Consider the following 27,498-nt stretch of genomic DNA (forward strand, 5'->3'; position numbering starts at 1 on the left):
GCTAATGATGCATTTTCCAAGGACATGACAGGAGGGAGGTGCCCCAAGAGCCCTCTGTTAGCCAAGGGACTTAACATCTCCATCCCTCATGCGTATACACCTCTCCAGATAGATGCACCAGTTCTGGTCTGTGTGCTATTGGCCATGCACTGCATGGAGGAGAGCAGGCTCTCCACCCTCCTTAGAGAAACTCCCTGTGAGCTAAAATCTGAAAGCATCAGGCCTGGCACACCCATTTCAGGCTGCCACAAGGCTCCTGAAACATGCCCTGAGGTGTAAGTCTTTCAGGAATGCCTGCAAATATCCCTCTGCTCCCATTTGCTGCCTCCAGTGCGACAACACACTGGAAATTTACTGGTTTCATTCGTAGTTATCTAGTCTTTTCCCTGCCCGCCCCTAGGCTTGGCAATAAAACACAAGCAAAATACATCTAGCAAGACTTAAAGCAAGGCTTGTCCTTAGGAAGAGTGTGGGAACACAAGGTTGCAAGGGAAAAATATAAAAGCAGTCCTAGTTTGTGGTTAACCTGCTCAAACCTCACCCAGCAGTACCCAGCCTCCCCTGGCAGTGAGTGTTGCAATTGCCCAGACATTTTTGAAAGCCAGAGTGCCTTGCTCTGGAGTAATTTGGAGTTAAGGCCATCAAGGGAGACAGGCATTTTGTATGCTTGCTGGTGGTTTCCCATCCCAAGTGTCCTGTTGCTTATTTTAGGAAGGGAGGTATCCACTGTATAGAAGCTACTGATTTGGCTTTGGGAAATTTTTCTCCATCTCTAGTCAGCCATTCTGGTTAACCAGTTCATATTGATTCCCTCACCTTTACACTAAATACCCCATGGTCACATTGTAAAACTCACTATCCTGGGTGTGTTGCTAAGTTCCTATAGAGACTACACAAGACACAACAGAGCAACGTGCCAGATGCAGAAACAGCTTGCTGTGCTGCAACCCTGAGAGCAGGTCTTCTCATGCCCACACCTTCATCAGTGTTCTGGTGTTGCAATATGCAGAACAATTTGACATTCAGAGAGAGGCATAACTTTGCAGCTCAGTGGTTGTAGCGCTTCCTGGAGCTGGGAGAAGGGAGATACCAGTTCCAAGAGCATTCATGCATTTTATACAATGATCTCTTTTATAAGGAAATATATAGAACAGCCAGGTCTCTGCATTGCCAAGATGGTTCAGTGAGCATGGGGGTTATGCTCTTTGCTTTGGGACAATTTTGATTTTTATTGTTTTGTTTCAGCAGAAAAATGAAGAACCGTGGAGTAGCCAGTGAACTTTCTTTGTGCCGATCCTCAAATCTCCCATGCAGAAGCTAAAGGCATTTCTTCAAAATATGCTAACCACTATAACCCTAAGTGAATAAGTAGGGGTTAGTGTCACCACACAGTTCTTACACCCCACTTTCCTTTCTGGCATCAAAGTAAGGGAATGGAGAAAAACTATGAATGGAAGAAAGGGTCAGTTAGAAACAGAGTGAGGAGGACAAATACAGAGCACAAGTATGGGATAAACTTGTACAGGATTTGTAGTTCAGACAAATCTTTAAGTTGACAAGGCAAAGATGAGTGTGGGGAATGACAGGAACAAGTAATACCTGGGAGAAAAGGTAACAGCCTTGTTATGCAAACAATCAGAATAAAAGACAGAAAGGCATTTTTTGCCTTGAAACACTAGTGCTATGAAAAGCTCCACCAGCAAACTCGTTAGCTCAGATGATGATATCAAAGTCTCCAACCTTCTAATAATCATTATGTGTGCCAATATGACCCTACATCATGAAATGTAGATTTTGCCATTTATTTAACAACAACAATAGTGAAAACACCTGAGGAGTAGAGAATAAATTACATTAAGATTACAATCTCATGTGATGCTAACTTGAAAAATACAGAAGAAAACTGATTTATGTATTCATGCACTATGATGCAGGTCTGCAAGACCTCTGCTTCCCTTTTGGCAGCACACTGAAGGTGCTAATATCAAGGAACTCAATGAAGAGAAGGAATGACCTTGTGATGAAGACAAAGTGATGTCCTCAAAACCAGACAGAGTACCAGCTTTAGGCCCAGAGTGATGTAGGGCAAATCACACACCTGGCCTCTTACTGTATTCCTCATTTTCTGTGTGTTTCAGGTAAAGTACTTAACTTTTCTGCAGTGCTGGGCACACATGACAGCAATTGAAGTCTCTAAGAGCAATGCACAACAAAACATTGCACCTCCTGGAGAATTATGGCTTTATTGTCTTAGTTCAATGCCAAGTACTTATATGTGAACTTAACTGTTTTTGTGCCTGAGCTCCCAAGCTGTAAAGGAAAGATACAGAAGAGAATTGCAGTAATGGTGCCTATTCCTGCAGGGTATTATGTGAATATTTTCACATCTGTGGGACGCTCACCAACAATGCTATGTGCGTCATCAAAATATCAAAATGCCACATGGAAATTATTAACTACTCAGTGAGGAAGTAAGATTACATGGAGTAAATATGGCCTCCGTCACACTCTGGCTGAAAAGACACAAAAAATCCAAATTACTGGCTACTCACTGGCTGAGGCAGAGGTTATGAGCCTTTAATTACAGGTTCATAGAGGTTGTGAGTCTTTAAGTACAAGATCACCCACTATTATAATGCATAGGCACAAAAGAGGCTGAATACAGGTTGCACCTCCACAGCAACATTTCCTAATTTTTGAATGCTCAGCTCTATTATCTTAAATCGTTTTCTACTGTATTTTGACATGCAATACCAATGCTCTTCAAAGCATTGTTCTTCCCTCTCAGAAGTGGTTATGTGAGGCCCCTTTACCGGTGTGTTCCAGTGGTTGCACATCAGATGTGATCTGTGTATTGTCTCTAAGCTGAGTGTTGGTTTTCTGTCTGCCAGCTCTTCTGCAAGCAGAATACTTTCCATTTGGTTTGCAGGCACCGGTAAAAATGTCCTACAGAGTTCCAGACTTGCCTCTGAACCCTCTCCAGATAACTTCTTGCTATCAAAACCATGTTGTGGTTACTTTTGTGCAAATACCTTTGATGGCAAAAAGTGCTCCTGGATCAGAAACCTAATTATCTGATTATCATAGAATTACAGAATGGCTTGGGTTGGAAGAGACCTTAAACATTATGTAGTTCCAACCCCCCTGCCATGGGCAGAGACACCTCCCACTAGACCTGGAGACTGGAGCTCAAAGCCCTATCCAGCCTGGCCTTGAACACCTCCAAGGATGCAGCATCCACAGCTTCTCTGGTCAACCTCTTCCAGTGCTTCACCATGTTCATAGGAAAGAATTTCTTCTTAATATGTAATCTGATTTTATCCTCTTTCAGTTTAAAGCCATTACTCTGTGTTCTATTACTATACCCCTGACAAAGAGCCCCTCCTCATCTCTCACATAGGCCCCCTTTAAGTACTGGAAAGTCGCTATAAGGTGTCCCTGGATCCTTCTTTTCTCAAGGATGTGTGGACTCAGAGCACCTATAACATTCTCCCTGACAGCATCACATTCATACAGTCAGTTTTCAAAGCGGAAAAGGGAGTCTCCCCCCCCCCCCCCGTTCTTTTTCCTGTGCTTATGGTTACTCAGCCTGGGAGGGACAGACAACAAGGACTCACAGATAGACTCACCATTGCCCACACACTTATTTACCAAGAGCTAAACTCACAGGAGGAGCCTTCACCACCAGACTGGAGTCTGCTCAGGCTCCAGATAAAATGCTCCTAAAAACAGGATTCACAAAAGCCAGGGCTGCTAACCATGCAGTCACGAAAATCAGCCAAAAGGAAGCATCAGAGTGTTTTAAGTCCCTGTAGGACTTAGCTACCATCCTCCAGGCTGGAGGGAGGCACTTTCTCCTCCTGGGTTTCACACTTGCCATCACCTCCCTTCCAAAATGCCAGCAGTACTGCTGGGAGACCTTTTAAGTTAAAATAGCCAAGCATTTTCTGGCAGAGAGATGATGTTGCTTTATCACCAAAGGAATTCACACCCACTCCTCCAGGTTGTGTGCCCTGTCCACTGAACCAGGCTAGCTCACACTTGGGGTAGAAAGAGCTGCTTTTCGCAGGGAATTAAGAAAGCAAGGACACAGAAAGCAGACCTGAGCGTAACCCTGAGCACAAAGTGAGTTTGGGTACGTACTGGTGCAAGGTTCCTCCCTCTCATCCCATGACTAGTTGAGTGGTTACTCCAGGATGCTGGGAGAGGTGTAAGACCACATTGCACTCCTCATCACACCCCTAATTCCTAGCCACCACCATTATTCAGCAAGTCCCTTGAAAGGACAGCTATGGACATGCACAGCTGGCGCTGGCAGTCTGATGCAACCCCTGGAGTTTCCAAAGCTCCCTTTTCAGATAAAAGGCTCAACTTAGGGGGGCTACTTGCCCCACTGCTGTTAGCTTTCTCTTCCGCCAGCATCTGCAGAGGGTCTGGGACAATCACCTCTGTTACAGCCTTCTGAGACTGCCTATTTTCAGTCGCTTTGTAACCACAGCTAATATAGATGCTAGTCCCCCCCAGTGATTCACCCACTTGTCACCAGTGTGGAGTCTTTCCCATGGGAGCAGCACAGGGCAAGCCCCTTCCATGCTGAGGCAGGGAGATGGTGATTCCCTCTCCATTTCCTCCCTTTGTGTAGACAAAGTTTAAAAACAGTATTATAAGTCAGAGGAATGACTCAGTATAGTAGCTTGGAGAGGGTGGGAAGCCTGGTTTTAAAAAAAAAAAAAAAAAAAAGGAAAGACAAGGAAAAAAAAGCAAAGATTTTTGCTTTATGATGCACTGGCTGCTATTTATCATCCATACACAAAGGGCTTTTCTTCCTGAGCCATTAACTAAATGAATCAGCAGAGAACATGCTTCCAGATGCATTGTGCAGTGTTTCTGCAGAGCACAGTCACGTCTTGCCTCTCCTCCGGGGCTCAAAGGGCACGCATCACTGTTACTGGAGGAACGCTGCACAAACAGGAAGGTGCTTTCCAAACTGGAAGATTGCTGCAAAAATAAACCTTGCCTGCTCTGCAGACAACAGCAAACAGAAATTATGGGAAGTATTTTCAGTCTTTGTTGTCTCAAATGGAGCAAGGGTAAACAACCTCACAGGCAAAACAGCCTGCATCTGTGTGTGGGATAGGGGGTATCAGCAGCACACAACTCACTCACCAACTCAAAATGCATGCCAACCCCAAGCCATGGCAGTGGCTGTGTGAGGTGTAGGTTTTTACAGAAAGTTTCTGCTCCTCCACGCACCTCTGACCAGTCCCAGTAGGTGAAGCTGGCACGAGAGCAGATATATCTCTTTGTGACAGCCTCACGAGACATGCTCTAGCCACTGCGCCATGGACATTTTGCAGCTCAGGACCTGGACTAGGGGTGGGACCCCAAACTAAGGGTCTTGGGGTAACTTTTATGCTGGTTTCTTCTTCCCTGACAGCCACTCAAGTTGCGTCATTGCCCAGAAGCCATTCACTTAGAATAAAGGCTATTAAGGCATTGCTAAGGCTTCAGACAGACACAGATGCTCCCAGCAAAGTGAGAAAACAAGCTGAGAGGACTGGTATGTAATGCTTTAGCATACTAATCCCACCATAAAAATCCAGATTGCAAACAGTGCCCCAGTACCGTGGCTGGTCCCCCCACCCTTGCAACCCAATCCACGATTCACCCCTTAGAGGGGAGCTGCAAGGAGCCAGCAGGAGGGGATGCAAAGCAGAAGCTGCAAGAGAAGAGCTGTCACGTAGGCACAGAGACATCTGTATCTAGCAATGGAGCAGGTCACAGGCTGGGGATGCTCATCACCACGTAGAGGGGTCACATAACATACCTTTTTATATCTGTTCCGCCTCTCCTTCTGATTATCCTCTCTCCTTGGCACTCTTTCTCTGGCCTTCTTCCACTGGTGTTTATGCACTCCTCTCAGAGCCAAAATTACAGTAGTTCAAAAAGACTCTCGCCACCTCTCATCACCACGTATCATGGCATTTTAATTTTTGGAGACCTCCTGGAGCTGTACATGGTGCAAGGAAGACTGGCCATAAATAAGGGAAGCGGAGCCTTTTGCCCAGGCTCCTTGGCAGGCAGGTATGACCCCACGCATGAGCACACATGGTTGTCCAGCACACACGAGGTGTGTCAGGGCATAACCTAACACAACTTCTCTTCTGCACCTCTTGCTGTAGCATGCCCAGAAGAAAAGGGGGAAAATATAAAAGTAAAAAACAAACAAACAAAAATCGGTAAAAAAAAAAAAAAAATCAGCTTCCCTACGAGGCTGTGTTGGAGAGGCAGTGGTGTTAAAGGTAAGAAGAAAAGTAGGGAGGAAAACATTTTCCCACAGATAAAGAAAGAGAGACCAATTCTTAGCCCCAGAAAACACACGGAGGCTTCACTAATGCAGCAATGATCTCTGGAAGAGCTGTGCTCCCTCTTCACCCCCAGGACCAGTAGGCAAGGTGGACCTAAAATGTACACTTTGCACGTAAAACGGTGTTTGGCTTTCTCTATTGTTCACATTTTGCTCATAATTCCTGAAAAGAAACAAAAAAAAAGGGCCTTAATTCCTTTTTTTTACGGTACCTAAAAAAAAAAAAAAAAAAAAATATATATATATATATAGTAAGCATAGAGGAGACAAGAAGCATCCTATGATGGCGGCCCATATGCCTGTATATAACCAGAAGTTTTAAGATCCTGGGTACTTACAGATGTTTTTCCATAAAATCAAATACTTTATTTTGCAGTTAATTTCTCCAGCAACAAAACTTTTGGGCTATTTATTGGAAGCCTGGTCTCTGTGAAGCTGCTGGTGTAAAATCGTGCAGACATTGGCACATGGGACACATAAGAAGACTAAGCAATACGTCTGGGAGTCCCTCTGTGCTGGTTTTAATGACTTATGCCATGCATCTTATGCTCTGCATACTCGTCTGGCAGATTTATTATCAGTTCTGAAGATATGATTATCATTAAGCTAAATGAGGTATCACAGGTGTGTTTCCATACTTGCCAGTATTCATCCATGAAGATACATGGCACTGTCAGATAATGGATTTGATTATTCTTGTGCTTAGCAAAGCAATATCAAGAAAAATCAATATTTATCATTCAACAAATTATTTTCTCATGCTATTTATAGCAATCTTTATAATAAGTAATACAAATGGGAATTTCAACTGCTAAGCTGAATAAACGTAGTTACTTTCTAATACATCCTACTTCATAGGAACAATGAAGTCTGTAATATATTTTTCTTGACTAAAACAAGGTTCTTAAAAACAAAACCAAAAAACATTATGTACTCTTGAGTTTTCTTGAAAAAATACAGTACAGAAAAGAAAGTACATAAAAAACAAACACCTCTCTCTCCCTTCTCCTCCCCCCCCCCCAAAAAAAAAACAAAAAAAAACAAAAAAAAAAAAACAGCATTTGTAAAATGTACCCAGTTCTATTAGAAGTTGCAGCAGAGGGAACAGCACAAGGAGACTAAGTAATAAGATTTCAAGATACTAGTGCAACTTCTGTTGCAGATGTAACAGACAAGCTTATGGCATTACACAAGCCTCTTCCCATCAGTATGTGGCCTGGCACAAAGCCACAGGCTGTCCCTGTTTTCACCAGTGGCAGTGCCACTGGTAAAAAAAAAAAAAAAAAAAAGTTGCCCGTGTACCCATAAACGCTGTTTAGCTCCAGTGAAGTCAGCAGAACTGCAAAAGGGATGAATCTGACAATCCATGTACAGTTGTGTACCTACTCTTTCTTCCAGCTGTTAATGTAAAAATATCTATACAAAACTTCAAACCAAATTAGACTTGACAAATACAAGCACGGAAATGAATCAAGCCATTTCACTCAAACCTACATTTTAACCAAAAGTTTGCATGCAAAAGATTTTCTATTTCAATAATTTGACTACGCTCATTCAGTCCTAATTCTTCATGAGATTATATCATACAGTGCTTAAGTGGTCCTAAAATTCCTTATTAAGTTTTTATGGGGAGTGGCACAGGCAGAATGTACAAGTTCGTCGCATAACTGTACCACCAAACATCCAAAAGGCATATTTCTGAAATTATCATTTTTTTAAATGAAAAACATGTTTTAGGGTAAGAGGCAGGTAGGAGCAGATGGCTGGCATTCTATTGTTGTTCTTGTCCTTTTCATCTTCTGGAAGGGTTGGTTTGGGACCCAGGCAAGATACATAACCAGCCCTAGTTAAAGAGAATTCTGCAGTCATCACCTCTAACAGTTTTCAGAGCACACTTGCCATTGCAATGTAAACTATTCACATCTCTTGGAAATATTGGTTTAGGCTGTGCAGCTGTGGATGAGTGAAACAAATGTGAACTAATGCACATTCCCCACCATGTTCTCAGCCTGCTACAGACAATCACAAACTTTTGCTTCAGAAAATGAAAATTCCTGATTCTCTGCTCAAATCTGTAGATTCATGGTATAAATCTGTTCCTCTCTATACTGCTTAATCTTCAGCTAGTGTACAAACAGTGTTGTACAATACAATGTGATTAAAAAAAAAAAAAAAGAAGAAAGTGAACCATCAGCACTCAACTCCTGCCAAGGATCCTTTGCAACAGATTATAGAGAAGTTGAAACAGAAGGCCTGACAATGCTTAATTTCAGAGAGTAGAATACGGGCATGTAGATCACTAATGTAAAAATTACTCAGGCCATGCCTGTGTCCGAAAGACAATAAAAAGACTTGGAGTTCAACACAAAGTAGGAAAATAATCACAGAATCAAAGAATTTCTAGGTTGGAAGAGACCTCAAGATCATCGAGTCCAACCTCTGACCTAACACTAACAGTCCCCACTAAACCATATCCCTAAGCTCTACATCTAAACGTCTTTTGAAGACTTCCAGGGATGGTGACTCCACCACCTCCCTGGGCAGCCCGTTCCAGTGCCTAACAACCCTTTCACTAAAGAAGTTCTTCCTAACATCTAACCTAAAACTCCCCTGGCACAACTTAAGCCCATTCCCCCTCGTCCTGTCACCAGGCACGTAGGAGAACAGGCCAACCCCCACCTCACTACAGCCTCCTTTAAGGTATCTGTAGAGAGCGATAAGGTTGCCCCTGAGCCTCCTCTTCTCCAGGCTGAACAAGCCCAGCTCCCTCAGCCGCTCCTCGTAGGACTTGTTCTCCAGGCCCCTCACCAGCTTCATCGCCCTTCTCTGGACCCGCTCAAGCACCTCGATGTCCTTCTTGTAGCGAGGGGCCCAAAACTGAACACAGTACTTGAGGTGCGGCCTCACCAGAGCTGAGTACAGGGGGACGATCACCTCCCTAGCCCTTCTGGTCACACTGCTTCTGATACAAGCCAGGATGCCGTTGGCCTTCTTGGCCACCTGAGCACACTGCTGGCTCATATTCAGCCGACTGTCCACCATCACCCCCAGGTCCTTCTCTGCCAGGCAGCTCTCCAACCACTCATCTCCCAGCCTGTAGCTCTGCTTGGGGTTATTGCGCCCCAGGTGCAGGACCCGGCACCTCTAGCTTCCTATAAGACAAGGGTCTGCCCTCACAAGGGCACAGTGAGAACCTGACACGTGTTTTAGCCACTCATCATATATCCCATACATTCAGCTAGATAGAGCTCATTTGGAAACCACAGCTCCGGGGGCTTGTAGCAATTTGTTTATGGGTAAAAAACCTCTTCACTTGACTCCTCTGCTACTACCACTGATGACTGACTTCAGAGACTATTTTATCTGTTTCATAGGATGACAGTCCCAGGTAAAGCAGCAAACAAGACTATCCAACCAAGATCGCTTACTCTACTAAACTATTCTTGCTAACACTGCAGCTTGACATTCCCACAGTAAGATTTGCAGGAACGTGAGAGAAAAACCACAGGTATGAAACATCCCATCAGATTAAACTGTAACACATCCTAACAGGATACAGATGTAAATGCAATGCATGCCCACATGAACTGTCTGCTGTTCCTGTTAACTGAAAGAGACAGTAAAATGTTTAGCCCCTTTTGCAATAACTGAGCCACTCCAGAAGCAAGCTGTCAGGACAGAGCCAGAGATGATGGCCAAGGATCTCATGAAAGTGGTACCCACCAAATACTTATCAACCAAGCCCTAGGTAATTTTAAACAACACAATCCTCACACATTTAAAGCAATCTGTACTTCAAACAGGATGCAAAACAATAACTGATGGAAAACTGGTTATAGTATTGGCATTTATATTTTTTTATGGTTTTATATAGAAAATTAAGAAGTTAATCATTGATCTGTTATTACATTAGTTAAATTAGTAATTCAAGGTTAGCAAACAACCCAATAGTGGAGTTCCCACAATATTTCTTGCATTGTCTGGAGTCACTAAAATTAGAGGTACTTGCTTGAATTCCTCCCCCTTTTGTATGTGTCTTGCTCTTCCTGGTCTCTCTCCACACATATTCCATGATACTAGCCGTACTTTAACACTTGCATGATTGGGAATTTCCACCTACCCAAGGGACGCTGATGACTGTATCAGTTATTTTCTTTCCGCATGCTCCTCAAGATTTTAATTCACTATGAAAAATAAAGTACATACACAGACCAAAAGTTTTTATTGAGTGAAATTTCTGCTTCTTTCCTCAGCAGGAAAATCATCATGGCAACAAGGGGAAAAAAAAGACAATCCCCCAAAAAAAGAAAAAAAAGTGCTTCTGTTGCAAATTATATTCTTATCTCGATTCTTATTTTGCAGTTTAAAATAGCAGTGTCTCCTCTTCTTTTATTTGTTTCTCAGAGTGTAGCATCAGTCATTAGTTTCTTCTTTAATATCTGAAGAAAAAATAGATTCCTAAGAATGTGATCTCAGTTTACTCAGTATTGCCTGAAATTTTTAAAATGTTTTATGTTGTGAAATTAAATAAATATCCTCCCCGCCCATTTGAACTTTTAAGGCACAGGACACCTTCCAGCAAACCTTTTTGTTTCTAAAATATAAGTCTGTAAATGGAAATCAAACCAAGAATCTATCACCCCCCCCTTCCCTTCTTCCTTCTCAAGAAGTTCTGCCTTGAAGAAACATGTATTTACCTCTGGAAATCTTAAAAATAATCAGATCTGTTTATTCAGCTTACAGCAAAAGATGTCTGACAAAACAGAACTTAGCCACCTACTTTACTGACCACATTTAGTCACCATTTCTAAGAGATGAGTCTGAGAACTAGCTATTGGATAGTTGAGCCTGTCTTCAAAAAAGAGTTTCATTCCCATTCATGCCACAGTTTTGATCCCATAATTGCATTCAAGGGAGCTACCATTGTCTTGGAATACTTTCCTTATTCCAGCCACACTTCTCAAAAAAAAAAAAAGTCAGCTGGCCTTTCAATTACCAACAATACTCTCTCCCTTCTTGCTGCTGCTCTCTACTTCCTCTCTTTCAGCAAGTGGTGTCAACTCTGTCTCTCTTTGGTGGCTCTGGTATGAACTCTGGCCTGGTGTTGTTATTTCCTTCTGTTTTCCAGTATGTGGCGTGGATCCTAGTGTTGTTCCATTGGGCACTTGAATGAAATATGGAGAGGAGGGCAGGCAAGGTGGCTGAGTGTAGGAAGTTTGCTCTGAGAAATATTGTCCTCCTGCTGTGCTAGAAGATGGCATTCGTGAGTGCAACTGATTCGAAAATGGAGCTCCCTGCATATAGAAATCATTCCAGGGGACAGCCTGATAGGCAGTGATGCCTGCTGAGGAAAAGGCAACAAAGAATAGTCAGAAACATGAAAACAAGGAAATTAGAATTAAAGCCATGTATATGTAAAAACCACATTCTGCTTCTGACCGCGTACTCAGTGCAAAACAGTACTAGTTATTCCTTAATGCTTACTGCGACAGAGCTGACATCACAGTTATGAATATTAACTCCCTCCCCCCCCCCCCCCCATTATTTTCCAAATCAGTTCTGCAAAGCCTGAGCTGGATGCTTAATCACTGCTTTCATTTATTAAAGCTGCAATCCAGGAGTCAGAAATGGTGTTTTGTTGTTACTTTTTTGTTGTTGTTGTTTTCAAATTTGTATATATTAATTCAACTACATTGCTCACATGCTTAATTAAGAATTTAAGGTGTATCTACACCGGCAGGTTTTTTCCCCTGCATTGCAGTACTGGGTCCCTGACCCCAGTTGTCCACATTGCATAAGAGTTACAGGATCTCCTTGGACAGAAGAGCTGTGCACTACTGTTTATTACCCATTGTGCTCCAGAAAGAAGTATGGAAGAACAGAGTATCAACTCAGAGATGCTATTCCTTCAGCAATCTTCCTTCTTCAGTCCTAGCAAGGCTTGCACCCAAAGGCACACAACACACATTTCTGGCATCACACTGTAAAAACCTTAATTTGGTGTGCTGGAATACAGCCCTCTCATTACATCTGACATTTCAAATTGAAAAAACACAGAAAATAATCATTACACCTTACAACCAGAGAGAAGAACTAGTCCAAGTGCTAGATAGCAGAGGTGCTGCCAACCTGTTGTAGAGAATATTAGCCATGAACAACAGTGTGAATATGAGGCAGCTTACACCAAATCAGCCTGCAAGTCAGATTCCTTTCCCTGAAGGACCCACAAAAACAGTACAAAAACAGGAGCAGCATTTGCAATCTAAAGCATTTTGTTCTCTTATGTGAAGAGACATACTTTTTGGACTGCGACCTTAATTTAAGGAACATGATGGTCCAAGCAAATAAACTGATATAGTTTGTGATCTTTTGATTGTACTTGGGCTTGAACAAATTTAAAATACAAATCACTGACACAAAACAAGAAGACTGATAATGCCATTTTTACCTAGTCACTTTTTAAGATTAAAGTACTTCAACATAGTTTCCTAAGTAATATTGCAAATTCACGGTAGAAGAAGAGAAGGAAGCTATATCCATATTCTCTCGGCCCCTAGATCTCTAACTCTTCTTTTGCACTACTGTAGGACACATATTATTTCAAAATTGTTGAAGTTTAAAGTTCAAAAACAGAAGTCTGTTTTTCTTGCTGTCTCCAAGTACTTCATTTGCTGTGGCCCCTTTTCACTTTCCACCCTTGACTACTACCTACATACATCACAGGCACATTAGTTTGTTCAACATTGCACTCCTGAAAGAGAGAAGTTGCTCTCCATTCCTGAGAAAACCACTGCATACTCCCATGTAATGTTCTCTCTGATGCACAGACTAAGTAACTTTTGATTCAAATTAATGGATCACCCAACACTTAGAAGAGAACAGAGGAGAAAAAAAGAAACAACAAAACATGGGCAGCATATGCACGTATATTTATGCATACATGCATATATGTATTTATATATATATGCAAACCACTGATCATCCTGAACCTTTCAAGTACATTTAGTTACTCCAGAAGAGTAAGATGTAAAAGGATTTCAGAAATTTACCTGAGTTTCCACTTGGCTGCTGTAACAGAAGCTGTCCCCCCATGTGGTTCTGTACATAGCCCTGTGCGGCTCCTGCTGTCCCGTTAGTGACAACCCCACTGTTGCCAGGTAAGGGAAGGAAGGATGTACTGGACTCAGTAGGCATTGTAGGAGTGAGGCGGACACTGGAGAGCGCATTGCTGGCCAGGTGACCTGGCAGATGGTGGAACAGGGAGTGCTGGTGCTGCTGAGGATACTGGGGCAGTTGGTAAGTTCCACCCTGGCTGCTGTACTGACAGTATGGGGTCTCTATGCTGCCTGCAGACTCCAGCTGCTCAGGGTAATCACAGGAAACCGGTGAACACAAGCTGCAGCAAGCAAGGAAAAAAGCAGTTCAAAGATCAGAACAGGGTCAAGAGCTACAGCAACTTATACAATAAATTGCTTTATCTTCCCCTTGACAACAACTGAAACCTTGATCTGACTGCAACTCCTTCTACCAAATCCTAGGCACAGGACAAGAGCAACAGAAACTACCTGAGCCAAAAGCTTTCTCACATAATTCTTTAACATTTCATATTGTTAGGGACAACCTTTCCTTCAGTTCTTTCCAGCCTCAAAGGCACACTGCAGTGCATAATGCAACCTCTCTCAAGATTTCCTGTTCACTGTGCTTCCAAATCCCACTTTCACTTGACACACATGAATTTATTAAAAGGCACCACTTTACTGAAAGCAGGTGTCTTGTCCTACCGTGCATGTTATACATTCTTTTCATACTCCATTTAAAGGAGTTTGCTTTCTTTTGTTCTCCATTCCCAGTCCCATGTCTAAATTCTCACATATGCTCCCATCTATTTCCTTATCCCATGTCCCAGCTTTGCCCCCGCTCCCTCCCCCCCAAGGCTTCTCCCTCACAGAAGATCTCACGATCTCATCTGTTCCTACCCTTGATTCTGGGTGCTGTAAGTGAAGGCCTCCCTGGAGCCATTTTCCTGACTGGACAAGCTGCATTCACTGTCAGGAGTGTCCAGCATCACGGGAACAATGTAGTTGCGGGGATTGAAGGACAGGCTGAGAGGGAGGCTGGCCCTGCGAATAGGTGGAGGGCTGGGAAGGCTAGGGAAGCACTCCATTCTGCTGGAACTGAAGTTGAACTGCAGTGATGCCTTTGTCTGAACTGCTCCACAAGCTGCCACCATTCCTGCCACTGAAGAGACTGTGAATAAAAAGAGACACTGTCATACTAAAAACTGAAGAGAGCAAGCACAGGGTCTAGCAAGAGCAGCAGAACAGAAAGGCCAGACGTCAATGAAAGAGTGGAGGTTTACTTTTATTTATACCAGTTAACAAGCAGCAGCACTGCTGCTGGAAAGCAAAAGGGAGTAGTAGCAAGCTCTCTGAAACACAGGATTATGTTTATTGGTTAAATAAAATTACCTTCATTATTTCAGTCTCTGCATACTGGATTTATTCAGCTCTCAAGAAGGCAGCCAAATGAAGCAAAATACTTCCTGGAAAAAAGCCAGGAAAAATCTCCCAGCCACCTTCCATCTCCATTGTCCTCTGGGAAGATCGTGCTGCACAGCTTATCCTTTTGAAAAATATAACTGGTTTCAAAGAAACCACGTGCCTTTGGAGATCCGCTGTCTAGGCCACTTTTTAAACCAAAATTTCTCTCCTGGTTTGGCATCTGATGAATCATGCCAAAAACAAACAAAAACGCAAAGATGGCAGCTGAAGGGCCTTGGGAAAAAGCTGAGAGATGGAAAAGAACACCAACACCTTTTGGTTCCTAGAGTCTTGTTTCATGACCTGTCTCCTCAGTTACTGCTGGAAAAGGAGAGGGTAACAGTTTCCTACAGAGCAGCCTCTGTGGAAAGAGGACAATATAGGAAATGGAAAGGTCAGAAGCATATATGCTGGTGATCCAGAATAACAAGTATACACAGATGTTCAAGAAATTTGCATGTGGTGCAAGACAACAAGATGCTTTTCTGTTAAGAAAACATTAAATTCTCTCTCTTCAGAGAAATGTAACTGTCTTAAGGTGTGCAGGACAATTGAAGTGATTTTTCATATCTATCTAGGCTGAACCAGCTTAAGAATGAGGCAGATAAGAAAAGTAACACTGACATTATTGTTCAGATAGAATTAGTCTACTCCCACACATGGTAAAGCATTCAGGGAATGCTAGTAATATGAATAGTTTACAGCCGTACTTCACCCTTGCAGGCATACAGAGTAACATCAGATGTACTCCTGGTGTAAGCCAAAGGCCTTAAGCATAAAACCTAAGTATAATACTACCATAGCCAGCACAAGCAACCTTTAGAGAATTTCAGAATGCATGCCCAGAGAGCTGATAGTGAGATTCCTCTTCAAACATTTGCAGCTCCATTTCTTGGACTCCGCAGAGAACTGTGCAACTCTTCTTATCTTATTGCAAATTCCTACATTTTTTTCCCCCCAAACTTACACAAACTATGGAAAGATGCATTTATGACATTTCAGTGAAAACTTTTCAGACTCCTGATTTTGAGCTCACTTAGAAGAGTAGATCAAGACTGCTTCTATAAAGCACTCACATTCCTAGACAATTCTCAGTGGTTTAGTTTTCAATTCAAACATTCTTTCTCCATTTTGGGCAACCTTTATGATGTTTTCATCACATTCCCTTTTTTTTTTTTGACATAGTACAAATTAAGTCCTGTACAACAAAGCAAGTAGTCAAGACAATATTTAGTTTCCTAACAAGCCAAAATAGCTTATCCAAAAACAAAGCTGAAGATCTCTTAATTACGAAAACATTCATTTGCACTGTTCCTCCTGACCCTTCTGGCCTGAAACAAAGTAGTTCACAAGGCTTTATGAAAGAGCAGCCATTTGGGCACAACCTATCTGAGAAACTGTCTATGAAGTTTCAGTTCAATGACAGTAGGATTAGCTATTCTGCATATGGCCTTAGTCTTGCTCAGGATGAATGCAAGCAGTGGTAATGACATAGCCCAGGAAAACACTTCTAAACCCACTTTCACACACACTGAGTTCTATTTTTCAAAAAAACAATTTCAACACTTAGTGCAGATAATCTTTGTGGATCACACTAATCGGATCATGGACAATGATGCTTTGAAGACGGCACACTTGACTTCCAAAAAGCTGGTTCATCCTTTTCTACAATTTCTTCCACTTTTCAGTCCTTCAAAAAGGCACTAAATCTGTATTTTCTGAATAAAGTAGGAAATGCAATCTGAATAAATAGTTTATAGAAAAGTATTATCTGCTAAAATCTGACACTGTATTTACAAAATATTCCAGCACTCCATTCAGTGTTGAATTCTGATCACTGGCTTGAGATCATAATTACATTCTACAATTCTGTTACCATTCTAGACCTTGATGCAAAGACAGACATCCTCAGGAGGCTTTCCGGGGAACAGGTGAATGTAACAATACAATATTTTGTTCATTGCTTCCATTATTTCTGAGTTTTCATTCCATGAGTCAATCTTGGGAATTTTTGAAGAGCAATTTAATAATTTGCAGCTTCAGATCTCACTTCAATGAGTCTGTGAACCAGTCCTGGCATTACACTTGTCTTATTGAGAACAGCTACATAGCTGCTTACCTGTGCTATAGCTGCTGTGAATGAGATAGAGTCTTAAATGAAGAAAAAAGTATATACTTCTCTCCAGGTGACTGATTTCAGTCTTTCACCAAACTTTAGAGGACTAAGACCTATGTTAGAGAGGTGTCTATGAATTTAAAAATGAGCATGGTTTCAACTGTGATGGTATATTTTAGGAAGCTGTTTTCTCTGTTGTTAACAGACCAGATCATGTGCACAACATTTGCTATTTGAATAACACCTATCTGCTTTGGAGCCTGTCCTCTTGACATCTGTGATACATGACTTTCTTAATCAAAACACATTACACTGACTCCAGAACGCCTTGGCATGAGACACCTGCCATAATTCTGGCAGATAACTGAACAGATGCTTGCAGACTGTTTGGGAGGCCTGGGGACCAAGATTAACTGCTTACCAAGCCCAGTGTTAGGTACAATACAGGTGCTGTTGAGCAACCAATCTAGCTTCAGGTGGTCTGCTTACTAGGACTGATTTCTCCAGTATCAAGAGTTCATCAAAAGCCTCTGTTACTATGGGTCCGTCACACACCATCCAATCCAGTTTCTTCTAAAACTGCCTGTGTAATCACAGCATTTACTAGAACATTAAGGGCCAGAATAAACCTCTTTGTAGATGCATCCTCTTCCTTACATATTATAAATTACGAGAAAAAATGCATATATCTTGCAACTGACTTCTTGAAAATTAATCAATCTTAGGAGCAAAAGCATTCTTCAGTTATTGGAGTAAAGATCAGTAAGCTAACTTCAACCTTTAATTGTGCTGCTCAGATAAGTGTCAGTCTAATCTTCTGGATTTTCAGTAGGTTGGAACCTACTACTTCTTTAAAAAGGTACGACTCTTCGTTGCCATATCAGCTCCATATCATCAGCTTTAAAGTAACTTGTTCAAAGGCCAGAATCCTGCATTACAGTGTAGTTGTTAAGGCTTGTGAAATTTATTTACTGTTCTTTGACAGATCATGTCAAACCTCATACAATTGCTCCCAAGATTTCTATTCCATTCCCATCTCTGCTACTGGGTAATCATAGGCTGGGCTCCCAACATGTGTCCTCAGCAAAATAGCCACAGGAAACAAAATACTACCCACAGAGTATTGGGGGGCAAAAAAGCCTCCTCAAACAAACCAGAGGCATAGAAAGTAACTTTTCTTTCCTAATGGGCAAGGAGACATATTTCTTCTGCCCACAAACAGCTTCAGCAAAGTAGGCATCACCAGTTAAATCCTCAGATATTTCTTAAAATATGCAAAATTATCCAAGAACATGCAGAACTGCCTGACTAATTTGGCCTGAAGAACTGCTATAATTGGTAGTTTATGTACACACAGGGTCAGTGCTTACCTGCACAAACTTGATCTTGTTTTGCACATAAAAGGCATTTCACTGTATGTGCATCCAAACTTCCCATAACACTAAGGGAGTTCAGCCAGAAGAAGAGTAAGAGACATTGGGGTTTCATCTCTGAGCAACTATGTATGATTTAAGTCAGTAAATCAAAGAAATGTATCTGTAAGAAGTCTCAGACAAAAAAGAGAAACTTCAAACAACTAGAAATATCAAATATAAACACACACACTACTTTGTTTAAAGTAAGCTACCTGTCTAGCAAAAGTAGTATGAAAACAATTTTAAGATCAAGGCAGTCTCAAATAAGAATTTCTGAAGCACAATCGACTATAGTGTAGCTAACACCAAAACCAGAAACCCTAATTGCCAGAAAGAAACAATGTATCTCAACTACAACTTGCTGACATTTTTAATCAACTTGTTTGGAGAACTAACCAAACAGTGAGACAACAAGAAGGACAAAAAAGAAAAACAGATAATCAGGACTACTGTCTAGAGAACAAGGAAAAACAAAGGAAAAGAAAGCACTAAGCACTCTCCAAAAGGTGTCAGCTAACAGATCATGCTGTTCTCATACATGTAATTCATTTGCTTGTCCGTCTGAAAGTGGTTAAACACTGCTATCAAGGAAAGCATCTGAATAATCACCCCATTGGGCCACAATCTCTGGGTGCAACTACAGCATTGCTCAGGTTGCAGCTTCCTTTCCTGAAACATGCCATCAGCTGTTTCCAGAGGCCACTTTTACTAGTTTTTGCCTTGCCTGATGAGCTTTTTATTCATTTGTTCACTCTTATTTTGCCTCTTTTTACTTTGGATTTTATCCCATCCATATTTCGTCACCTTTATTTTCTGAAGATTTCTAATAAAGAAAAGAGGTGAGCCCTGAACAGCCCTATTTATTGGCAAACTTTTTTTCTGAACAAGGCTGAATGAGTCTGCTTATATGCAATGCCAGACTGAGGGATTGAGTGGAGGGAAGAAGGCTTAATTCCTCGTGGTTATGCTACCCCACACTTAGCAAGGCAATGTTGTGACAGAAGCTTTTCCTGTGATCAGGCTACACAGCTCTCTCTCCTATGCAGACTCTACATAGTTAGTAGCATAACTTTTCCTTCAGAAAGAGTAGTAACTTACATCTCTACTGTACCTAGACAACAATTTTCCCATAACTTGTAGAAATGTAGTTTTATTACTTTCACCTTCGGTCGCATTTGACTGAGTCAAACAAATATGGAAGGAAGGGTGGGTTTCATAAACAGAGTAAGGCACATTACACACACCACACACCTCACTGCCCTCAGGAAACCAGGGAAAAAAAACAACAATCATTGAACCTCAGTTGGTGTGCAAATGCCTCTTTTCTGCAAAGTGATTTAGAAATGGTATTTTTTTCCCAAACAGATCTGTATCTAAAAAGCATTTACCAGCCTCAGATGACAAATAGATTTAATTACTTCTTTCCCAGCATAAGGAGAACAAGGAAAATTCTGTTATCTTACATAAATCTAGAAGAATGAGGTATATTCTCAACTTCCCATGTCCTTAATATGGAAGATACTGGGGTTTCATACACGTGAAGAAAGCATGTATTTCATAAAAGCTAGAATTACACACAGTAAAAGAAATACTTCAGGGAGAAAAAAAAAAAGATACCTTTATCACTTAACTTTCTCACATACCCAATCCAGTCTCAGGGACATTCACACTGCACAAAGAATTCAGATGGGACATTTCTTTCCCCACAGAAAAACTGTTTGTGTTTTCCACATCAGGAACTGCATCCAAGTGTGCAGATTCTCCAGAAAAAAAATTGCTCAATACAGACAGATGACAAGACCACATCTCTGAATGAAAATTTATTTCTCTAACAGACATATTCTTTCCTGACTAAATAGCACAACTGCAGATGTACTTTAGGAACCAGAAGAGTTCTGCAGACAAGTATAGAAATATGAGGATGTTTGCTGTGTTTCCTTTAAGTGAATTATTTTGCAAAATCTCAGTCTTTATCTAATTAAATACAGGGCTCAATGACTGCACTATTTCATCATTCTGGAAAGCAGTGAATTATTTAAACACTTTGACCATGTTTACTCTGTTGCAAGAAGAAGAAAAACTAACTAACTGAATTACAGTCATATTGGTTAAACAGCTCAGAGTTAGGGTAGTCCTTGACTTGAGATTGAAGATTGACAAGCATATTTAAGTGATAGAAGTGCTGAATTACAGTATATCAAGAATAATACTAATAAGTATCTCTTAATAAGTACGAGACACTAGTAAGTATCTCTCTTTTAACATATATTTATTAGCATTCTAAACTTATTGATAGGTTCTTACATTTGGTTTCTACAATGTCAAAGTATTTTGTCAGGTATCAGTACTATTAAGATAAATTACAGTCTCTGGGTCATATTAGAAAGTGACCTGCACAGAATTGCTCTTAATACTGAAACTTATACATTTGTAAATACAACATGGGGTCAGAAATATTGGCATGAATTTCAAAAGAATAAATTACACTAAAGAGCAGAAAAATACTGTACCACCTGTTTGCACATCTATTGTCTGGGATATCCCTCCCAAGGGATGTGGTGAAGTTGACATTATTTTAAAAATATTTTCAAGTTGTATCAACTTGGAAAAGTAAACATATACATGAAGTGCTTTAGGGAACATTCCTGACTCCAAGGAATAGTACAATATTCCACGTGTGAATACACAATTCAACAAATCGTCTCTTCTTTGCTTGCCATCAATCTTAAAAGTCTAAATGCAGCTCAGATAGAAAACTGATCCAACAGCACACCCCATTGACTTTCAACAACACTGCAACAGAAATTAAATGTGGATATATGCTTGGGAACTCACCTAGTCTCATTCCGTCAAAGTCTTACAAAGACTGGAAATTTGCACTATTCATTCATGTCTGGGGAAGTCAAAAAAAAACTCTTCTGGAGATAGAAAGGTATGGAGTACCTGAGGAAAGGCTCTACACTCTAATGGCTTACACTATGCACCTTCCTTACAAGGCTCACTGCATTACAGGTTGCAGCCAGAACACTACAGTCTAAAGCAGAACAAGGGATGTATATATCCACCCCAAAGAGGTATATAATAGCCAGTGCAGTACTTTCTTCACTGTTTAGAAAAGCACCTCCAGCAGTACCAGTATCATAGAGCTATAACAAAAGAATGCCTCAATCACATATCCTTATGAAGTCCTCCTCAAAATTCCTTGCTTAATGATAGTACGTGAATGAGTAAGAACAGCAAATCTGGCTCTAGTGTTAGTATGGAGGCACCACCCAATATAGCCATTAACTTGATTAGGAGGGTGTTGTTAAACTTGGTATCACTTCTTGGTCTGATGGGGTTGGGCTCCCCAGTGACCTTAAGACCAATGTCTGTGAACCTACCAGCACCACCAAAAATAATTGCAAGAATACTTACACTGATATTGGTCTCACCTGAGGAGGAAGCAAGCGGTGCAGAATGCCCACTAAGCAGGCTGGAGCAGTTCCCAGCTGTAGTGTCTACATTCAACACAGCAGACTGGTCATGAACAAAGTCAGGCATAGGCAGAAGAGGGACCCTGGAATTATGCATAAAAGGTATAAGCACAGACCAGAGGACAAGACATTACCACAAAGCACAAACCCCAACTATCCTACAACAGGCAAATGCTAGATCATTAGCAGGTGGAAAGGGAAATATTAGCTGACTTATGAGTGCAATGAGACACAGGACAACTGACGCTGTACATGTATCAAGCAGTATTTGGGGAAGTGGTTCTGGGCTACCAGTGTAGAAAGTACAGATAGCAGGGACAGTGCAATGAAGTCAGTCAAGTGGTCTCCAATCTCTCACTTAACTATTCTGTTTTTGTCTTATCTCAAGGTTCTCACTCCAAATTGCCATAAATGCCTCCCCCTGGAGACGAACTTCTGCCCACACACTTGAAAGACCACCCATCCTCTCATATATTCCCTTTTCTCTCCAACATAAGTATTCCAAGATCAACTGTGAAAGGTGCTAGCTTGTATTTCTTCAGATAAGCCCATCTCTTTGCAAGACTAATCTGAGCAAGCAGCATGTCCATTACCAAGTTTTTTTTTTTAAAAAAAAAAAAAAAAGTAAAAAAGAAAAGAAATGGAAAGCGATGGTAGAAGGTCTAGGATAAAAGATTTCTCAAGTTCCCACAAAGGGCTTGGCCAGCACATATACAGAAACTGAAGATGTTGGAGTGACTCCACAGATCCCTTTATCTCATTCTCTGCTCTCTACGTAACCTCAGCAAGCAGGTTTTCAACAGTTATTTCAAAACAGTACTACAGGGTAACCAAAAGTTCTCTTAAGAGGTCCCACTACAATTTGCCCACAAGTCTGTTAGGCTGGAAAATACAGAAGGGCTACAAAGGTCTAACTCAATGGTCAGTTCAGCATGGCTTAAATGCAAAAAGCACAGAAAAAAAAATTGTTAGGCATCTATTGTGGAGAAATGAGGAAAAGAGATTTAAGTCCCTTACCCAGAACTGCCTGGCCCTGTAGGGACTGACAGAGCTGATGTTGAGTATTTTTTCTTGCCTTTCACATTCAACTTCTCTGTTTTTCGCCACTTTGCCCTGCGATTTTGAAACCAGACCTGATAAACAGAAAGAAAGGATACATTCAGGGAGGAAGTGATCTATATACAGGAACACAGGCAAAGAAGCAGCAATAACTGCCTCCATGCATCACTAGGTGAATCCAGAACTCTCAAGGAACCTTTCTTCCACAGAACATCTGGAAGTTTCACTGCAGAGAGGAATAACAGCAGAAAGATACCCCAACCAGCTTCTTGTGTTGCCCATAACAGAACCTCCAAGATACAGAGGTCAATCTCTGTAGTCTTTTACCCACTCACTTGTCTCTTCACAGAGAACAGGAAGAGATACAGTACACAACAGCAAGCTCCACTGTCATTTTGGTATTTTTGGAGGTGAGAGAGGACTGGTGATTGTTCATACACTGTCCATCCACAGGAGCCATGCTCTCATCACTGCAGCCTCTATCCTATTACTCATGAGCTCCTCTTCCTACTCAAGCGTCTCCTTCCTGCCCCAGTCCCTCTCCCTGTTGTTTTCTGGCACAGATCCCACAGTCACCACTGTTACCCACACAGCCATTACCATGATACGCTGTGGTGTCACCCCAACCACAGTTGCAATCTCCCTCCTCTTTTCATTATCAGGGTAGTGATCTTCCTGGAACATCTTCTCCAGCTCTTCTAGTTGCTCTAGAAATGATGCATTATTCAAGGAGAGAGACAGGGAATATGTGATAAGGAAACAAACCAATAAAAACAAGAGAAAAGAGAGAGAAAATACAAAATTTAACTTTTTTACTATTTTTAGAAATACAAGAACGTAAGAGATTTTCTTAAAAGCAAGCACAACAATAAACAAGTGTCTTCTTCCACGGTAAAACAAAGAGCATTGCTAGCAATACTTAAAAAGCAAGGCACTCAGCAACCTTTATTTGAAGAAGTTCTCACACATTAATACTGCAAAATGCATTGCAAATACCATTTAGAGCAGTTCAGCACCTCTGTGTTGTGCCTTCAGTATGGTGCAAGAAGCACTGGCACTGTTGGCAATACAAGTGTCACTGTCTACCATCAGGTTCCCCATTATCTACCTGCACTATAGGAGGTACGTGACTTCTTCTTGACAGGATGCAGAATTTCTGGGTTGTCACATAGCTCTTTTTTTTCCTTGGTTTCACCATGGCTACTTCCAGATTCCAGGAATGAAGACACCTTGTAGGACTGCTGAGCTGCAACACTGGCTGAAGGACATTTCAATGACCTGCAAGTAGTTGGGACACATGCATCATGTAATGATGCTAGCCTGCAGAGATCTCCAGAGATGGTACTAGTGGCTTTCTCAGCACACATTCCACTTCTGTCATTATTATTTTTCTTTGTCCCCTTTTCAGTCTCATCCGAATAATAAACCTCACACTGTTCATGTGACTCTGACTTATCTGTGGGTTCCTGTGCAAGCTCAACCACAGGAAGCAGGGGCACTGAATTCATGTCATTGAGGAAATTTGTCAGCTGTCCAGAGGCTGAGGCAAAGTTGATTGGGCAGTCAAGGGCTGCAGAATCTTGAGAAGTCGACCCATCTGTCTGCAGCATGCAGTAACTGCCATCTTCCTCCTCTTCCTTCACAAGGCTGGTCCTATCTTCTCTTCCCAAGCTATTCTCAGCTTCCTCTTTTATAGCTGTACTTTGGAACAGAGATGGCACGTCGCCTCCTGTACCATGCCCACCAACAGGATCAGCATCTATCACAAAGTGCACAGTGTTCAATAAGCATGTCCTCCTCCTTGTCCTTGCACTCTGCAAGGAAAAAATGAAAAACAACACCCCCCACACCAACCCAAATGCACACTACACCACATGTGCCTAGATTTCAGTTACAGAAGAGGGCCTGAAACACAACAGTGGGGAAAAAAAAAAAAAAAAAAAAAAACAACTCAGAATGAAAACTGACCAGGATAGAGTGCTGCTAGAAGAGCAACAGAAAAGAATGCAATATGGCTAACATGGATATATTCAAACATCTGAGACTAGAAAAGCCTCATCTTGAGAATGAAGATGCCTGCAAAAAAAAAAAAAAATAATAATAATAATAATTTCAAACCACAGCAAGAATTAATATCAGATATAGAGAATAAAGATAAGGTTGTGTATTACAAATACAGTAGTATTTGCAAGGAAAAGAGCACTAGGAATAACAAAGGTTTTTCAAATAAATAATAAGAATCAGATGACATGTCAAGTCCCTAAGTGACCCTTACTAAAATAAGCAAAAGACAAATGCAAGCTAAATTCTAGTCTACTCTGTCAGCAATTATCTGACAAACAACGCCGCTTCTTGATTATAGAGGTTTCTGTCATACTGAAGTTTATCAAGGAAAAAAATAATGAATTATTTTATAGTGAATATAATAATGAATAAGCTTCTAATAACTTTCTTACATTAGCTTTCCCCAGCTTCAGGCACAACAGTAACGAATAACAGACCTACAGAATGGGTAATGAAATAGCTGGCTGAGGACAAAAATAGGCAAAATTTGACCAAGTTTAACAAAAAGCATAAACTGCATCATACTAATAGATATCAAAAAGTAGAAGGTAAGTCAGAAATAACACAGCAAGAGAAATAAAGTAGGCAACTACTACCATAACAGAATAAAATGTTTTTTTTCCTTAAGCAATTGTTAAATCAAGTAAGGACCTCACAAAACCAGTCAGCTGTGTGAATGTTGATGGAAGTATGAAGGGACAACAGGCTGTTTCCAAGACCTTCCTATTTTCCTTTTTACAGAATTTAGACAACTGAATTAGTTGTATAGGAAAGAGACAGAAAACTACATACCCGTAATAATTTGATCTTGTTAAGCAGCAAGTTAAATGAGATGAAATATACAAATGGGGAGGGTCAAGAACTGAGCAAGGCAACAGCTAGCTGTTTTACACAGTTCCTTCTCCTACTGTCCTCCCTGCTGTATTTGAACTTGTTTCAGTCCTGCTCTTGCTCATTATGCAGGAAAGCTAGTATTTTCACATCATCCATTGTGTCAAACTCTACCTTGAAACAAAAATAGTATTTTCAGCTTCATGTTCTGATTTAAGAAGGCTTTTTACTTGTATGTGCTTACATCACAGAACACATTTCAAAGTCATGTGCGTGTCCCTTACGTCTGCAGTAGACAGATCAACAGCAGGGATTTTGCATCACCCGCAGAAGTAATCCTTCATGAAATAGAAATTGCTACCTCTATTTCTAAAAGAGAAAGCCTGACAACATATAACTTAATGTTGCCAAGAAAAGATCTGAAATGAAAATAAAGTTTATAAATACAGAGCCTTCATGGCAACAACTAGGGAGTTACCAACACAACCCTTTCTTTCGTCATTGTTACTGCAAGAGACTAGACTGAACAACAGTCGTCCCATTTTCAGATAAATAATCTTAAACAGAAGGGATTTTAACTGGCTGGAAAAATCATACTAACAGAGTTTGGAATGCCTGAAGGTGCAGAAGCAGGAAGCAAAGTCATCTTTTTCTCCTCACAGCTACTCTCAGAAGTTAGTAAAATGAGGTAGCCATTTGCACGGTGACAGGAAGACTTTGAAGGTTGGTTTGAATGTTTGGTACAAAGCAACCTGAACACACACAGGGAGAAACATGAACTTCATAGAGCCATGCAAGCTCAGAGATGAAAATCAGTGGGTGAGGGATGTGCTACCAGTCTAGAAATCCTGCAGTAGTGGAGCCCCACTATGGATATGAAGCAAATATATATAAAGATACGAAGGAAAGACCAACTGCCCCAGCCTTCTCACTTTTACAATCCCAGAGACAAGGGTCACGCAGATGCCCATCTGGCAGCAGCTCACTGCCCCCGAAACACTGGGGGCACCCCAGCCAAAATGGCATCACTCCCAGGGCACAGAAAGCGGCCCGGGGGAAGTGGCAGAGTTGTTATCCTCCGCCGGGGCTGCTCATTAGGCTCGTTATCGGGTGCCTCCCCCCCCCCCAAAAATTGAGGAGAGCCAGTGCCCCATTGCTGCGGCCCGACCCTTACCCAGCTTTTGGGACACCCGCTCTTCCTTCACTCCCGCCCCGTCCATGCCGGCTCGGCGGCGGCCGGCCCGGCTCGGCTCAGCCTGGTAAATGGCGGCGAGCCCCAGCGGGCTCATCAAGGCCACCTGTGGCACCAGCCGTCCCTGGGCACAGCGTGGTCCAGGCTGCCGGACCGACCTACCTCAGCCGCATGGGGGGGCGGCAAAGGCGAGCTCCCCCCGCGGAGGAGTAGGGCGATAGCGCCCAGCGGCACCGCAGCTAAAGGGGAGGCAGCCTGGAGAGCCCTGCCGTGGCTGGCAGCGAGCCGCTGGTGGCCCGTGGTGGCGGCTGGGGCTGGCGCCTGCTTGCCCTCTGAGGCGCCATCTCCCGAGGGGAGGCAGTGGATGAAGACGCTCGTCAAAGGCCGCCTGAAAAACTGCGCTCCCGAAGTTTGCGTGAGGAGCGGGTTTAAATATCG

The 27,498-nt window shown here is 41.8% G+C and overlaps 1 protein-coding gene across 5 annotated transcripts; it reads right to left on the reverse strand.

Annotated features, from left to right (window-relative positions):
* Window positions 1-5,990: 5,990 nt before the first annotated feature.
* Window positions 5,991-27,471, reverse strand: NOBOX (NOBOX oogenesis homeobox). 5 transcript variants are annotated; one of them, XM_068654485.1, is made up of 9 exons: window positions 27,223-27,471; window positions 24,082-24,732; window positions 23,574-23,680; window positions 22,932-23,047; window positions 21,873-21,997; window positions 14,344-14,614; window positions 13,417-13,763; window positions 11,364-11,711; window positions 10,564-10,806 (listed from the first exon to the last, which is right to left on the reverse strand). In XM_068654485.1, exons 2-9 carry the CDS (start codon window positions 24,581-24,583, stop codon window positions 10,781-10,783), a joined length of 1,842 nt encoding a protein of 613 aa, XP_068510586.1. In that variant the 5' UTR covers window positions 24,584-24,732; window positions 27,223-27,471; the 3' UTR covers window positions 10,564-10,780. The 5 variants fall into 5 exon arrangements, with proteins under 5 accessions (XP_068510596.1, XP_068510586.1, XP_068510576.1 ...); XM_068654475.1 differs by lacking the exon at window positions 27,223-27,471 and adding an exon at window positions 27,043-27,202 and having other exon boundaries at window positions 11,364-11,609; XM_068654465.1 differs by lacking the exon at window positions 27,223-27,471 and adding an exon at window positions 27,043-27,202 and having other exon boundaries at window positions 11,364-11,708.
* Between the last annotated feature and the right edge of the window lie 27 nt (window positions 27,472-27,498).

Source organism: Anas acuta, chromosome 1, assembly GCF_963932015.1.
Source record: "Anas acuta chromosome 1, bAnaAcu1.1, whole genome shotgun sequence".
Lineage (NCBI taxonomy): Eukaryota > Metazoa > Chordata > Aves > Anseriformes > Anatidae > Anas > Anas acuta.

What these genes read in the sequence shown, in the direction of transcription:
- NOBOX (XM_068654456.1), bottom strand. Translation starts at nt 27,157, where the DNA reads ATGAGCCCGCTGGGGCTCGCCGCCATTTACCAGGCTGAGCCGAGCCGG. An exon ending in ACGTACCTCCTATAGTGCAG is followed by an intron (nt 23,681 to 24,081) that starts GTAGATAATGGG and finishes CATCATTTCTAG; the next exon opens with AGCAACTAGAAGAGCTGGAG. An exon ending in ACAGGGCCAGGCAGTTCTGG is followed by an intron (nt 21,998 to 22,931) that starts GTAAGGGACTTA and finishes GCATAATTCCAG; the next exon opens with GGTCCCTCTTCTGCCTATGC.